This window comes from Rhyacophila brunnea, unplaced genomic scaffold (assembly GCF_057557595.1).
Source record: "Rhyacophila brunnea isolate RB1 unplaced genomic scaffold, BYU_Rbru_1.0 scaffold_21, whole genome shotgun sequence".
NCBI lineage: Eukaryota > Metazoa > Arthropoda > Insecta > Trichoptera > Rhyacophilidae > Rhyacophila > Rhyacophila brunnea.
The window spans coordinates 36333222-36350440 of record NW_028232871.1 but is presented as its reverse complement, the minus strand read 5'-3'; the positions used below and the strand labels follow the sequence as shown (position 1 = coordinate 36350440).

The window sequence follows — 17219 nt, the reverse complement described above, 5'->3', positions numbered from 1 at the left end:
CGAAGACACTAATTCACTAACACACAATAAATCAATCACACATATTATTGTTGTTTTTTCAGTGGAAAAAAATGATTAACACTGATACTTACATAAATAAATTTACACAGATTTCACATAAAAACGTTAACCACGCATATGCGCGACAAATACTGGTACCTTAATCAAATTTGAGATAGATATCTCACGTCTGAATTCAAAATTGATTTCGTTAAAGCACTCTCACTAAATATTATTTTTTTTTCGACCATGTCCGATCCTAATAAGATCATAATATGGGCCTCCACAGAGTGGAGGTTGTATTAATAGATTTTGATTTTACGAGAATTGGATGTCAGCCAGCTCAACCTATTAGGTCCATACTCTGACTCAAACACAAATTTAAAAAATATGTGTGTTTAGAATTCAATCAGAATTCAAACCTGGGACCCACGACACTATAGGCCGACGTTTAAACCGCGCGACCATCGTGGGTGTTATTAAAGTTAATTACTATATTAAATCTTTTATAATGTCGAGGGTACCAGGTTCGAATTACGGGTCTGGCAAAATTAATATGTTGTTTTGCAATATGAGTAGACCTAATAGATTTAGCAAGTGGGTAACATACATTTCTCGTAAAAAAATATATGTTGATACAACCTATACTCTGTGAAGATCGATATGATATTCTTAGGATCAAAACATACAGAAAAAATCTGTTTTTGAGGATTTTAAAAAAGTAACTGAAAATCATTCAGTTACGCTTTACCAGTCGCGTCGCTTCACTGCGTCCGCAACTCAACTCCTCCGAGGACGAAAGACGAGACTTAAATTCTTCATTTTCGCGATAGGGATAAGTCCCTCTTCTGTCTCTGGTGGAGGATTTAAATTACTCAAGTTTTGTGTTTAATGACGAATGTTTACAGTCAACGACGGGTGCTCTGCTACAAAGGGAGATAAAAATTGCTTTTTTTATTTGATAATACAATGTACAGTGACATCTGTAACTCTTAACAGGCTGTAACTACAGTTGCACAGGGAATTTTCTGTTTATATTATTATTATTTCAGAGAGAAAACAATGTCAATATGGAATCCTTAAGGAAAAGTGAAGATAAATCATCTTAAATCATAACTTTTATGGGAGCCAAAAAAAATGTTTTCGACAACTGTGTATGCGATTTTCAGGTGGCGTTGAGTCAACTGTTTTTCGCATACGTTTCATTATGGTTAAAATGACATAATATTCATCTCACCCTTTTCAAATTCTAATGGATTCAAACTCTCTACTATTATATTTAAGTCGTTTTTTGCGACCCTGGTTTCGCCTTTCAGCATCTTCAGGCATCGTGTACACTCACCAAAGGTAAACACACATTGACAACGAACACTCTTAACTCTACCTTATATAGTAAATCGATACAATAAAGTAGGTAAAAATTCCATTACCTACCTATCTAGTCAGAGGTCAAAAAAATACAATAAACAAATTATGAATAGTTGAAGTAAAACCTAATAAGTAAAAACCCTATCTTATTAATAACAATACACCCGATAGCATATTATTATAATAAATCGTCAAAACCTAATACTAGATCATTATTCTTTATAAACAATAAAATTACTACTCTCAAGAGGTGTAAATTGTCAATTCTAAGAAAAATAATTAATGGAGTTAACTAATGAGATATCAGTCTTTAATAATACTCTTACATGGTACCTACTTTTTTCAGACAAACCTATTTCTCTTTTCCTTAAAATACACAGTTTATTTCAACAGTGAAGAACGCAACATTTTTTATTGACTTGGTTGACTTTTATTGATTGTTTCGGAAAAACATACATATTCGAAAAAAACTACACAAAATCTATGATAGATATCTATCATTATCGAGGTGAGCGCATAAGCCAATCAAGCTACTGAATTAAGATTATTTATACGAAAAATCAAATAGATAATAATATAATGTTTCTGAGGGTTTTCTAATTAGATATAAATTATATTTATATTAATATGTGGACGTATCGGAATAATTTTATTTCTAATAATATTTCATAGTGATTCAGAAGAATCTTAGAGAAGATCAATGCGGATTTCAAAAAATCATACAAATTAAAAACACTCTTTTTCAAACATGGAATTTCAATCCTGAACCATCCACATTATATTAAGATACTTCAAATCAAACATTAAAACAGAAGAGACGTAAAAAATAACAGGTAGTTCATTAATAATTAATGCAAATGAAAAGTAATATAACCAAATATCATGCAGAAAAATTTAATATGTAAGTATATACAAATTTTAGTATGTTGGACAATGTTTGAAGATAATTTATTTATAACACTGATTTATGAGAACAAATTTGTAATTCAATTTACTGTAGGTATATACCTATATATTAAATTATGGAATTTGTTTTTGAATATACGCAGCATTCATTGAATAATATACACGTTGAATTCTCCTCGTTGAAATGTTAATTTTTAATCAAAAGATGGAGCAATTTCAGATGCAGGTGGAATATAACGAAGAGAATGCTCTTCCTTATCTATGGCGCTACATTCGTCCAACAAACACACCTGAAGACGTTCGTTCGCTCCTTTGTAGTAGGGATTATATTTGACGGTATCCAGTATACCGGGACTCCGTTATTTTGACTATCAGTAACACTGGAATTTCGGCACATTCTACCCAATGTAAAGAAAATTTGTAAAACGATTTTAAATATTCTTAAAAATGATAATGTTTGAATATAGCATAGAAAAGCTCTTCTCAACTTAGAGGTAAATAATATGTACGTACAAAATGATAACTGGCAAACATATCTACTTTTTTAGTACTTTACAATACTCTTTCAAAAAAGATTTTTTCTATTGGTTATACATAATATATTTTCTCAGAAGTGTTTTCAAAATTATGTATGTTCAATAATTAGAATATTACATTCTTAAATATTGTGAATTATTCGTTGAATAAAAAAATAGTTAATTAAACATTATTAGCAAGTTCAAGTAAGTCGCAACAAAAAATCTTGGAGTGATCCGTGACGTCGATTAGTAATTAAAGTAATGCCTACTTTGATTTTAAAAAATATTTTTTCTATTGGTTATAATACATTTTCTCAGAAGAGTTTTTAAAATTATGTATGTTCAGTACTTAGCAATAGTTTTTAACTCTTTCTAGTCAGCAAAGACGTGATGATTGTATTACTTAAATACCCGTCTTTATGCGTAGACGCCAATTTTTTAATCAAAGACAATTTCCCGGAAGATGTCGTTTCATTACTAAGGTAAAAATACCGGGATTTTATATGTTGCACCGGTACAGTGATCCCTAGTTCTTTGTTAGTATTTCGCACAAGAGGACGCCATGGCTCTGGCGTCGCATCATAAAAGCCTTTGAGAGAAGACGTCGTTTGGTATGCAAATCCGCCATAAGTTAGTTGAATTAAGCTCCGCTGGCAGCGCTCTTGTTTTCCTATGTGTGAAAATTTAAACGAGTCAATTATTATTGAGATGGCGTGCTGTATGATTTTAATCAAGGGCTGGATTGTTTCTAAAGCCTTATAATGTAGTAGGAAGCGATTATTTCTGATACAACAGGTCTTATTTAGAAGTTGTTCCGTTCATAACTGAGATGGTGTTAAGCTAATTAAAGGCGAAGACTTGTTTTCTCTATACTTAAAATAAGTTATATATACTTAGCACACTAATCTGCTACCCCTTTTCACCATTGTGAGATGTCAAAAGATATACAGTACTTATTTATAATTATCATCAATTACTACACTGAAACTTGTTGTTAACACCACCTAATACTGATACTAGTTGAACGTTTAATTTCGATCTACAATTATAAGTAACAATAAAATACTACTATAACCTATAAAAAACTGAGGGTACTAATTGGGATAATAGAATTTAAATTCTTATTGATTTAAGTCTTGTCTTATTCAATTTTACGACGTATTTATTAACAGCAAGTATTTGAATGTACGATATTCTTATGAGTTTTTTATTATTTTGTTAATATTTACTATACTTAAGTAGGTGTAGGTAGCTATATAAACTGTCAATAACTACACATTTATGAATATTAAGTTTACGTCTGTCACTGATTGATGAGTGCATGGTGCGTGAATAAGCCAAAAAACGAAACCCGGGTCATTATGATCGATTCAAATGAAAAAGTAGAAAATTTAAATCGTTTCGATCATCGTACGTACAAAAGTAAATGAAAAATTTCAATCAGTGTGTCTTCTCTAAAATTACCAGTAAAATAGGGATCTAGAAGATTGGTATAACGTAATATGGAAAATCGCAAGGGGGAGGCATAATACATAAGTGCAAGACACGATTAATTGGATAAAAAGAAATAAACAGAGTCAAGCGATGTAATAGTTTGTTTAAAAAAAATGCAAATGTAAAGGCACATAATTATAAAAGATACAATCCAATCGTATATTTTTCCATTTCCGAAAGCGAGCCACAATTTCACATGTATCTTATAATTCACAAAGCAATTACTAAGTACTTAATAATTTCTGTTTTTATTTTTTCTATTGTGTATCTTGCTTAGCAGAGCACAGGTTGCGTCTTAGTGAAAAATTCTATATTTACTCAAAATAAAGTAAACGTCTGAAAAGTAGGCTATACGAGATAGTTAATTTCTGTGAAAAACAAATGCACAAATGACCGAGTGAATGGAATCAATTAGGCAAGCCTTCATTTGTCATAGGTACCAATATGTAATACTATATGTACATAAAATATGACCCCTCTCTAAATAAATAAATCATAACAGGTGTAACTTATTAATAATATACCGAATGGGGTATCATTACTATAGATCACCTTCTGTGTTGCCAGTTGAAACAACACATACGTGCTCGTAACAATCGCCGCGGAAAATTCGAAATTCCCGACGCAGGTGTTAACACGGACTAGAGCCGAGTAATTGAACACATCAAAAAGTGTAAAGTGCAGCCGGGAAACTCGAGAAAAACTGCGGCGAAGCGAGACCGGCGCTATGCATTTAATTTCACGCTTAGGAAACGTAACTCGGAAAATATTGTTGCGGAAAAACAAGTGCCGTTCATAAAAAGAGAAACGTGATGTTTTATTTTTGCGACTTAGTCACAACTGAGAAAATTAAACATAGCTATAAAGAAAGGAAACTTGTCTTTCAAATGTATGTTATAAATAATATGTAAATTATAACATGATTATAACCTTTAATGTAATTGAGATTCTAACATTAAAAAGAGCACAATCTGGCATAGAAAAGTGCATACATAGACCACGTGTGAAGAGTTCCAGAAGAGACATAAATGAATATAATATACAAATGTAGGTGTTGTTTTTTCATTGTTTAACAGAACAGCAGTAGTAAAATAATAGTGTAGTAGTAGCAGCGGTGCATTCAAGGCAAAGGAGTGACAATATATGCACGATAGGGGGAAGTAAGTATCCATGTTTCCCCGAATTTAATACATATATTTATGTAATATTTTCACAAAACGAAAGAGTGTCGATACCCTGCGACTTCCACACGGTGACTACTAAATAAAGCTTCGCTATTAAATCAAAGGCGAGCTTTTCCGCGCCTACGAGTATAATTAATTATTCAGATCTTACAGCCTTTTGTGCGACTCCATCACGCCAGGAAAGGCTCCGGCGCTAGAACACCGGTCACAAAGGGTGCGGGGTGAATTAAATATAAGCTTCTTTGTTAATTTGGCGATTTTATTCCGATGTTTTCATTTTTTTCTGTTTGTATCAAGTTACATTTGTATCAAGGCGTTTTTTCCAAACATACCGAAGGGTAAAAAGCTTCTTGTTTTGAAATAATTACACAATGCTAGAAAAAAACATATTTTATTTTTTAATTCATTGAGAATTGCAATTGAGTACGCCGCGAGAGTATGGAAATATGGGATATTCATCTGTTCAATAGTATTCCCTTAAACTGATTTCAAGATATTGAAGTTTGTAATGAATACAGTTTTTTTAAATACCCAGAATTACTGTTACGGGCATAGCAGACATTTTTTATACAATGCACTCTAATTATTAAGATGAATAATCACGTATGATTACAGTACCCAATAGGGAATCCATGTACGTTTCGAACCGTGTGCTATACTAAGCTTATCATTTCTGGTCATGGAAATATATTTCCACAAAGTATATTATATTATATGATCGTATCCGTTTATACCATACACTTACACTTACAAATTTAGTGAAAATATATTTTCATGAACAAAAATCATAAGTTTAGTATGGCACACGGATTTAAACCGCATACGGTTTCAGTCCATGGATGACCTCTAAGTAAATGACCAAAGAAAGATGATAACAAGAAACTGCTACTTTCTTTTGTATTTACAAATACGGCTACATGTAAATTGCAAGTAAAACATTTCACCGTGGCACAGTTCGCCGTGAGCTTTCTTATCGGAAAGAGATGACTGTATACTATACGGTCTCCAATTTTATTAGATTCAATATGATCATTAATTCAATTTTCACTGCTGATTTTGACAAAATTTATGAATTCAAGAATGCAAAGCTAACTTAACCTAAAAAATAATCCAGTATATCGGCAATTTTCAAAATCTGTTTGCTGCTGGCTTTTTGTATAGTGTAAGTAAACCGACAAGGATCGTGTTTTATCTAGACATGAATTTTATGTCAGTACTATACGACCCAAAGAGGTTGGACTGTATTTAATATACAGCCATATATTTCCGATACAACATATTTCTCGGTGAAATGTAATACGGCGAACTGCATACGTACAAGTTCCCGGATACGCAATAGCAGAGCACCCAAGAATCCAATTCCTCCGAATATACATCGTAGGCCTAAACGTGTTTAACATAATCCATTTCATTTATATAGGTACGTGCGGATAAAATATGCAAACTGCTGAACATTATTATTGAGGGACTTCTAGTCATCCATCAAGCTGATTAAAATGTGCTAGCATAGATTGAAACTATCGGTGTCTCTCTAGTGATAATTGGTATTTTGACAATGACAAAGTTTAATGATATTGCGACTGGTTTTGTTTGTATACTTTACGATCGAAGTGATACGGCGAACTGCATACGTTGAAGTTTCAGAACACGTACAAATACTGCATGCAACAAACATGGAAAACTAACAGAGCATATGAAACACGCGTAAGCAAAAAGAAATAGAGCATTTCTACTGAACAAAAACTCCACAAATAGAATTCATAGAAATAGGCCAGTGTAGAAAACACAGTGATGTAGGTTTAAAAGCAGGAAAACTAGAGGATAACCCACGCAAAATTATTCGATAAGGGCATAAGTTTAGCCGGTTAAGGTCGTGAGGTCGGGCTATCAGGCTATCAGAAAATCGTAATGTGTGACATTTCGCTCGGTTCGGTTTCCGCTCGGGACGACCTCAAGTCGGAAGCACTTTGCCTGGAAAATTCACTTGGAATTTTACCCGAAATAATTTATGTAATACGGGCCGAAATGAAGATTGATGAGAAATGCGGAAAAGTTTTACATAACACATGCCGTATTGTGAAATATTACTGTTTTGAGTTATGGCTTCGTGTGAATTGTTTATTCAATATTGTACTATCGGAAACGTTACTACAATAATTGGGTACTTTACTTATAAGTAATTACCTTTTGATATCAGCATTTTTTTCAATCTAAGTTAAGTAATGACTGTTGAATTGAATTTGAATTACTAATACTCATGGGCTTCGTTATTTTAGGTTTATTGTTAAAACATTGTAAATGATTATTAATTAAGTACTTACATATAATAAACTATTTCTTTTATTCAACGAATAAATCACAAGATATTGAGAATGTAACATTCCATATTATATTGAACATACATAACTTGAAAATACCTCAGATATATATTTGAAAAAAATACGAACTTCGACGGGATTTGAAACCGTATAACCATTGGTGTTGCACCAATTTGTGCATTTACCAATTATGTTACGAGACTCCTATCTAATTACGACAATTTAAACTAGTAGGTCATACATGAAATGCTTATCAAATTGCGTTATTATTGACTATCGGTTTTTGTAAATTAAATCAAGGAATATTAATTAGGTACCTTAATTACTAACCGACTCGCATTATGATAAGCATTTCACATATGACCTAGGTACTAGTTTTAATTGTCGTAGAGTCTCGTAGCATAATTAGTTATTGCGCAGATTGGCGCGATACCAATGGTTATACGGATTCGAATCCCGTCGAGGTTCGTATTTTTTTCTCTCAAATATATACCTATCTGAGGTGTTTTCAAGTTATGTATGATAAGTAATTAATTGCGATTGTAATAATTAATTTTAATTTATTTTATATTAACTTTTGGTTTTGCACTACATTTTTGTAGGTACTAAATTTCGTCTATTTTTATAAGTTTTATTACGAGATGTATTCGCAAGTTTTTCTTCCCAATACTCTTTGGATCGTTGTGCCGCTGATTTCAGCAGAATTAAGTATGATTAACCAATTATAGTATTGTTGAAAATACCATAGCCGCGTGTGAGTCAAGCGACGAAAGCGTTTTTTTTTCAATTAATAGTGACAGTAAGTTGTTCGTTACACATCAGTTACATACCGTCGAAATTCTTGTACCACGCTTTAAGATGATTTACATACTTAAAAAAACACAACATGAGAAAAATCCTCAATCATTAATCATTTGGTAATATAATAAATTGAAGCTTATAATATTTTTGCCAATAATATATTATATTTTGTCATGGTTTTCCCAATCACTACTAACTAGCTATAATTGATGATAGTTTCTGTGTGATTTTGAATTAAACTTTTTGACAGTTTTAATACTTACAACATCGTGACAACACTCTAAACTTTTCCAATGACAGTTTGCTAAATTGATACTCAATCCATAACTTTTCGATTTTAAAGTTGGTTGATTTGTTCGCAAATAATATTCAGATGGAGTCACTTTAGTGGTGACAGACAGCGCATAAAATATAAAATTAAATAAAACAGAAGTAGACAACGTCTTTATAAGCATATAAAATCGATTTATAATAATTACTATAATTATTGAGTTGCTGGACAGTGGAGTAGCTCAAGTAAAGTTTAAGCGTTCTGCAGTGACAGTATTCTGGACTGGTTCTTTACGAGGATACCGAAGATCATTTTGATCGAATGACTGCTGGTACCACTAGTGGTTACAATGTACCTAACTCAGTCGCTTAGGCCCTATAGTCATAATTCAAACTTTTCAATTCTGTCATCAACGCCTTTCTAACTATTGGAGAGCTCAATTTTTTCATATTGTGCTGTGTCTCCAGCCTTAGAAGTATTATATACATATATTTAAAAATAGTGTAAGCCACCTCACTGGCTCATTAATATTGATGGGAGTTCAATACTTTCCTTCTAATTACAAAAAAACATTACCCTGGTGGTTTTTTGCGATTTTCTCAAAACTCGATTTTTAGAATAAGTGAGTTATGACTCTAGGCAACTCAAATATACTGATACGCCTTATATACCATCATATTATGTTTAATATGAGTTAATCATAAAAAAAGAAAAAATCAAAGGCAAATAACTAAAAAAATATATGAACGTTGGCTCATCTTATACCTACTGAATAACATGCTTTTAAATTATGTATCTACTGAAATATAATTTGACACGTTCTTTCGACAATTCTTTGGATAATTCATAGCTTTTTTTTTTACTGTTTATAATATTTTAAAAAACAAAAAACTAAAAATCGTAAGATGAGTTAATCATAAAATAGAAAAAATCAAATAACTAAATGGCAAATAACTAAAAAAATATATGAACGTTGAAACGTTGGCTTATCTTATACCTACTGAATAACATGCTTTCAAATTATGTTTCTACTGAAATGTAATTTGACACGTTCTTTCGACATTTCTTTGGATAATTTGTAGCTTTCTTTTATCTACTGTTTATAATATTTTAAAAGATAAAAAACTAAAAATCGTATAAGCTCAAAAACATATTTATGGCTAGATTACTACAAGATCAAAAGAATGTAAAAAATAAAATATTCTTTTGGGGAAAGACGAAGAAAGATGCTATCATTTTAGCTTTTCCTAAGTTAGACAATGCTTGTACAGAACGTACAATATTTCTGACAACAAACTGAAACACGCGTACGCTGAAGAGTGTAGATAGTTACATGTTTTAAAATAATGGTGCGAAGTCTCGGTGGGTGGTGGTCCATTCGACTTGAGATGCACATATGCCATTTAAATAACCCGGTCCATCGCTAGCGGCGAGAGTTATTATTACAGGCTCGCCCCGCGACGTTAATTATAAAAGGGCATTATCATTTTATACAGTAGCTAAAAGATTTTCTTTTATTCAACTGCCTATACAAACGGAACTCGGCCTGAGGCTCGCCTGGCGTCCGAGCTGAGCGAACCCCGTGTTCGTCTTACAGCGAACAATCGTAATTGTTTCACTGCGTACAATTGTATGAGCCCGCCTTAAATGAATATTTCAATTAACTCTAATTGAAATGTTGTACTGACCGCCTCGCGAGTTCTGTGCGCCTGGTAGTTTTCCTTTTTTGACGCAGGCCTACCATCCACAATTCTATTCATTACCAGACCTACCCAACGCGTTTTATGTTATCAAAACAATACAAAACCAACAACTGACCGTTTACAAAGTTTAACACATTTGTGATTAAAAAATAATAAGAGCACCTGTACCTAGGTCACTCGTATAATAGTGGTCCCATAGACATGTGCAGTTTTAAAACCATTCTTCAAAGTTGTGCATCAAGTGCAGTGACGTCCCGTAGGGATGTAGACAGATTGAGTGTCGCTTGGGGGCGGCAGTTACTCGAAGGGCGACAAATCGAGGAGAATCATTTAATATATATAGAAATAGCTACTTAAACCTAATTTTAAGGTAATACCTAATAACGAAAATATCTTTACATAAAAAAATCAGCTCATTGGTTGGAAACAAAATGTATTAATTAACATAAAAGGTTAAACAGGACTGTAATACTTTTTGTCGCGTTCGCGATATCTAGTTTACTTCCGTAACCCTTCAACGTCCATGGCGACCAGAAACGACACGTGCACGGATGATAAAAATACTGTATAAAAAACGGGGCGTTATTTTGGCGTTGCTCAGGGGCGGCATTTTGTCTAGGGACGTCACTGATCATGTGAACGAATGTGACAGTAATATCAAAATATTTCCAGATAAATGAAAGTGATTTTTCTAAATGCTAAAATGAACGCGTTTTGCAGAATATCTGCAAAAACTTGATAATTTTATTGGATTACTTATAAAGATTACTCGCATTGCAATGTGGGTAGAATTAACTTAAATACTACTTAAGTTAATTAATTAACCATGATGTAAAAACGTCATAATTAAAACGTAAACGTCGTTACAATGTTATATTTTTAATTGCTTTATTTTATGTTAATTTTAAATATTGTTACATAATATATTAACTATTTAGGTTGTGATTTAAAAAAGGACACCATTTATTAAATAGCATGCTTCGTAATTTCGTTAACAGGTGTAGCTAGTAACTGCACTCTTCCTAAAATAGAGAATTTTCCTCAACCAGCGAGCATTTTTATACTTATTATTAATATTATAATATCGTATAATATACTTTCCAATGACTGTCACGACCAGGTTTTCCAAAGTTTTCATAAGTTTTGCTTATAAAGCGTACACAAGTATACTCTCTGATGCACGTTATATTATGATAGTAGGTAGGTACTCGCCTAGATTAAATTCCTAACTTTGCTCTTATTACTTTTCCGTTTTAAATGCGATACAGCATGCCATGCTTTCAGCGGAAAAGTTGTTTTAAATATCTACGAGCAAGTTAAGCATAATAAATAATTTTTCGAAGCATAATAAACAAGAAATTCGGGAGAAAATGGCGCGGACTAGGATTATTAATTTAGTTATATTAATTAGTTATATTAATATTATGTTACATTTTTACAGGCAGAGAAAAATGTGCCGGTACTATTACTACGAGGGGGGTGTAGTACTGCTACTGGGGACAACTTGAGACAAAATTAGAATTTAATACATCATTTTAAATTCAAAGATAAACTTACTTACAACAAAGAGTACATTAGGAGAGTGAATTATTTCTAGGCGCATCTAGTATCTAACTTTCTCAAACATTCAATATCGTCTACATACTGATACATTAAAATTATTTAATGTTTTGAATTTATTTTCTTTAAAGTATATAAATACACAAAATACAATAAAACTATGAAATATTAAAAAAAATATTTACAATCTTCGAAAGACTTTATTAAGGTGAAGTCTTCACTGAGCCTTTTTTAAAGAGGCACCTAGCGGAAAAAAGGATTTAATGTTATACACATTTATATTTTTTTTATAAAAATCGATGTTTTTTAAAATAGATATAAAAATATTAAAACTATGAATTAGTCAAATATCTCTTAGGTGATGCTTAGAAAACTTAATAAACTAAATTTTAATAATAAATATGACCATTAAATGTATGTAATAATAAGGTGCGGTCCGATACAACAAATTCACATTTTATTACATTTTTACAATTGTAAGTTTATCTTTGACTTAAAATAAAAATATTTTTCTTTTTAATGTTTTCAGATACATATTAATTCATTAATACAGTTGAAATTGTAAATTATCAAAAAAATGTCATGCAAGCTTCGTATTTTTCCGCTAGGTGCCTCTTTAAAAAAGGCTCAGTGAAGACTTCGCCTTAAACTATATTTGAATATAAAACTAAGCATGGACATTATAACAATAGGCATAAGAATACAGTTCAAGAATCTTTAGAATGCACGTTTTATATCTAATAGTCTTTTATAAATTTTTCTATACTTATACATAGGTAATGCTTTAATTAAAATAGTTAAATAATCAGTAAGTACAAGCAACACTCGTCTGTCGGTAGTAGCCATTTGTTTGCCATTTTATATTTATATATTAAATTTATCAGATTATTATAAGCATCTAAAGATAAAATAAAAAAAATATAGATTATAATATTAACATAAAATATTGCTAAGTAGATAAATTATTACAATATTGTGTATTTATACCTACTATGAATTAATAATTATCTCTGTTGATAATAAGTTTTGGTCTCGGCAGATGTTATATAATAATATTATGAATTATCATGACTCTGTAACTAATGTTTTATAATATAAATAAATTATAAAATTGTACATAATTCATAATACTATGCCATTGAGTAATATAATAAAAAATACCCGCTGAACAAAACAGTGTTTCAATGGAAGCAAGTCGAGAGCTTTAAGAAACTATTCACAGATGGCGGTGGTATACTTGTTCGTAGCTCGCCAAACGCAACAAAGCTTGAAAAATACATACTGACTTGCGGGTTATTTATTTTGGTTGAGATTGCCAGGAATAAATAATACGTCTTATAATATCTACTTTAATTGTAACGAAATTTATCTTTGGTTAGTTAGTACCTGAAGCCGACGATTGTTTGATTATAAAAAATGAGCTACTTATTTATTAATTCTAGTTACTTAATTATATTGAGTTGAGATTTTGAATATTATACTTAAAAATTGAGAGAGAGTTCGTAGATGTAAATTGTAAATAATTTAATTTTTACAACGTTATTAGCTATTGTATTTTTACAATCCATAGTGGCTTACGCAAATTAAAATATTTTTTTTTACTTAATACCTAGTTGGTTTAGCTTTATTTCTATTTTAGGGGGTCTCAGGATCAGTCAGCGACAGGGAACTCTTACAGTTGTATGGTAATTTTTTTTTTTAACAGGAAACAAGGTTTTATATTTAGTAAGTATATTTTATTAATTTGAAAGCTCTTCTCTCGATTGATGGGCAACAATGGCGACGAAATCGCGATAACAAACGGTGACGCCAAATTAAAGTGAAGTGCTTTAAGCACCGTAATATTTAAATGAACGAGAATATCCTAAGAAGTGAACGACAAAAGACCTTCCACTGGAAACGTATTTAGCAAATGAAGTGCCACCTTGAGCTTTTTCGAAAGCCCTGCGGAAAGTGCGAGAGCTTTATTATTTAACTTATTGTAAACCTAAATAGGTTTAGGGTTTATAACGGTGAACTATATTAAAGATGTCATAAAATATTGTCTTCCCAATAAAGTACTAGTTATTATTACATAGGCCACACAATCGTTCATTTTGTATGTAAAATCAAAAATTGTCATGTAGATAAGAAACTAGTGTCCTTACCACAGCTGCTATCTTACGCGTCAATAATTATATTTAATATTAATTTGTGTATAGTATTATAAATATTATTCTCATGTATACATTGTATTTAACATTGTGTTTAATTCAGGATATGGATATGATGGGTCGAGCGAATGGCTAACAACGGACAGTCATAGTCAGTGGCGAAGGGTGGAGGTAGGCTGTTAAGATCCGCCATAAACAGTGCACATTAAACTTTTTCAGACATAGATATTTGTTTTCGTTGAAATAAGACTACAATTTACAGATAGTGTTGGTTAGTTTTTAAAATTCAATTAAACCCTGAGAAACCAAGCCATAATAGATAATAGTCAAAAAATGCATGTATATCTATAAAATATCTAAAATTATGCAATTAAATCATACATAACTTTGAATATTATATAAATAGACGAATATTTTTAATTTATTATAGTTTCGTTTAGGCAGGGCTTAATGAATTTAAAAAAAAATAACCAACAATATGTGCAATATGTATTTTTAATCCAACGAAAACAAATAATTATGAATAAAAAAGTGTGCACAATTTTGTCGTATTGCCCAAATTAGACCAAAACTATTATGGTTTCGTTTAGGCAGGGTTTAATTGATTTTTAAAAACTAACTAACACCATCTGTAAATTGTAGTTTTAGTTCAATAAAGACAAATACATATGACTAAAAAAGTTTAGTGTGCACTATTTATAGCGAATCTTAACAGCCTACCTCCACCCTTCGCCACTGAGTCATACAAAGTATGTAAAGATACCTAGTACCAAAAAAACCATAAGCCCCGCTTTGCAGCGTAAGTAATAGCTAGAGAACTCAGAAATAATGGGAACTGAAATATCTAACGGGTTAGGAGAAGCAGGCAACCGATCTCGAGTAAGGAAGAATACGGGATAAATCTAAACACGCGTCAAGAATACGTCATACGTCTAATACTGACAACTGCTCTCAGTTTATGCATTGACGCTCATTTAATATTGTAGTATTACGCAAAATATAGGGCGTTTATAATGCGTGGTTCATTTTTGTAGGACACTCAAACATTCAAAACCCTGCTTCAAAATTTACTGTATTGATATAATAGCCTATCGGAATTCTATTTATTATCTGTTCTGTGGTAATAGCTGTTTCAAACATTAGTTTCCGTATTTAAAACCCAGCTGTAACAATAATGCCTACATATTTCAACTCAATTACGCATGTAATGTGATTTTTTCACTCTACCTGTACTGTAGATGTTCACCTTTTTCAATTATGTGGTGGGTAAATAAATATATTACTATTAACAATAAAGTAAAAAAATCTAAGATGTATTCACTCTGTGGAGCACGAGCACATAATCGTCTCTGTTCTGGCAGAACACACTAACTGGAGAATACTAGTTTTGAGTAATTTGACTTTGAAGTTGTTCAAATGTTTGAAATAGTCTATCATGTGAGTTTATTAAGTAATCGTTAAAAGGATGACTTTAAAATTAAGACTTTTTATTTATTAGGAAGGTTTCCTAATAAGGTTAAGATTTAAAGTTTGAAATAAGGAACATTTTGGTAAGTATAACTAACTCAATATGTAATTTTTTCGAATTAGTGTCTTCTGCCAGAACAGTGACGTAATAAACTCCATTTGCGAGTGAATATAGAATAACCAGTCCTTGTGAAAAAAATACACACTACGGTGACTACGGTGTTCCAGTCACTAGTGAATCGTGAGTGAAATAAAACCGTAATAAAACACGCAAGGCAACTAATACGTTTATATATCTTTGAAACTATGCTTAAATTTACCGAAAATTGAAAGTTTTATGATAGCTATAAGTAACCGCGGGTAGGAATTATGTACAGAAATAATATAATATGTAAGCTCAAATAGTATTACTACATTGTAGACTTTATTATTACGCCATATCTTTTAATGATTCAGGCTTCAAAGTTTTTAGATAATAATAATATATTGCGGCTTCACAAAATTAATATTGCTGTAGGTATTTGGAGAAACAAAATACTAACTGGAATAATTTAGCAAATTTGCGGCGGGGGAAGCTAAGGTCGTACTGAGGTAACATTCACAGGAGCACATACGCGACCATAAGATCGCACAGATAACAATTCGGGGATTTTATGTTATTATAAGTATTTGCGTATTTCTCTTTCTACCCGTCATTTATTTACTACATAAAATGAAACACAATACACAGGAGAAGATTGACTACAAAAAATACACACATTTTTAATTTTAAAAAAATGTAGATATGTAGGTACCTGGTTCCAGAAATATATCACAATATGATATAATATAATATTATATGGCACTGATGTTCTGAGCATCATCGTCGCACGTATGGCGGCAGGGTGTCAATAACTTAACACAGTAACAACAAAAAACACATCACATCTGTAACGTAGATTCACTATTTATTTTGTAAACGTTTTATATTTTAAATATCGAATTTTTAATATTTATTATTTTACTGACACAATTCACGACTGTATATTTAAAAAAAATATATTAAAATTATCACGGCCGGGTTTAGTGTCTCGAATACGCGCAACCACGGCGGCGTGTCTGTGACAATACGCTGGATCACACAACACACAGCAAACAACCGTCCCGCGCGGAGGCAAGGGGACAACTGAACTGATCTGTGAATGATGATATTTCATTCCTCGAGAGAACCGTCAGCATCCCCGACCTGAGACTGCAGAATGAAATAAAAGAAAAAAAGTTTGTCCCTTACCAACACAAATACAACGGAGATCAACTAAAATTAAATAAATAAATGCAACTCCGTCCATTTGAATTATTTGTATGTAAATGAAACGTATAGGTACCTACTGTAATATTTTTTGGTAAAATTATTGTTATTTTGGATGCAGTAGTGCTCTCTTGTAAGCCGGTCTTTACCGTCGTTAGGGTGGGCTATCTGTGTATCAGGGCATAATA

The 17219-nt window shown here is 31.7% G+C and overlaps 1 protein-coding gene across 4 annotated transcripts in view; it reads right to left on the bottom strand.

Moving 5' to 3' along the window:
* Window positions 1–17219, bottom strand: part of LOC147070983 (uncharacterized) — a 944473-nt gene that overhangs the window by 69998 nt on the left and 857256 nt on the right. The window contains exon 1 of one of the 4 annotated variants that reach the window (XM_085949032.1): window positions 16538–16894. The exons of the other annotated variants lie outside the window; for them this stretch is intronic. Coding sequence (XP_085805158.1) covers window positions 16538–16606 — 69 coding nt within the window. The 5' untranslated portion in view covers window positions 16607–16894. Of the gene's footprint in view, window positions 1–16537; window positions 16895–17219 lie in introns of those variants that run through there. 4 annotated transcript variants of the gene reach the window in all.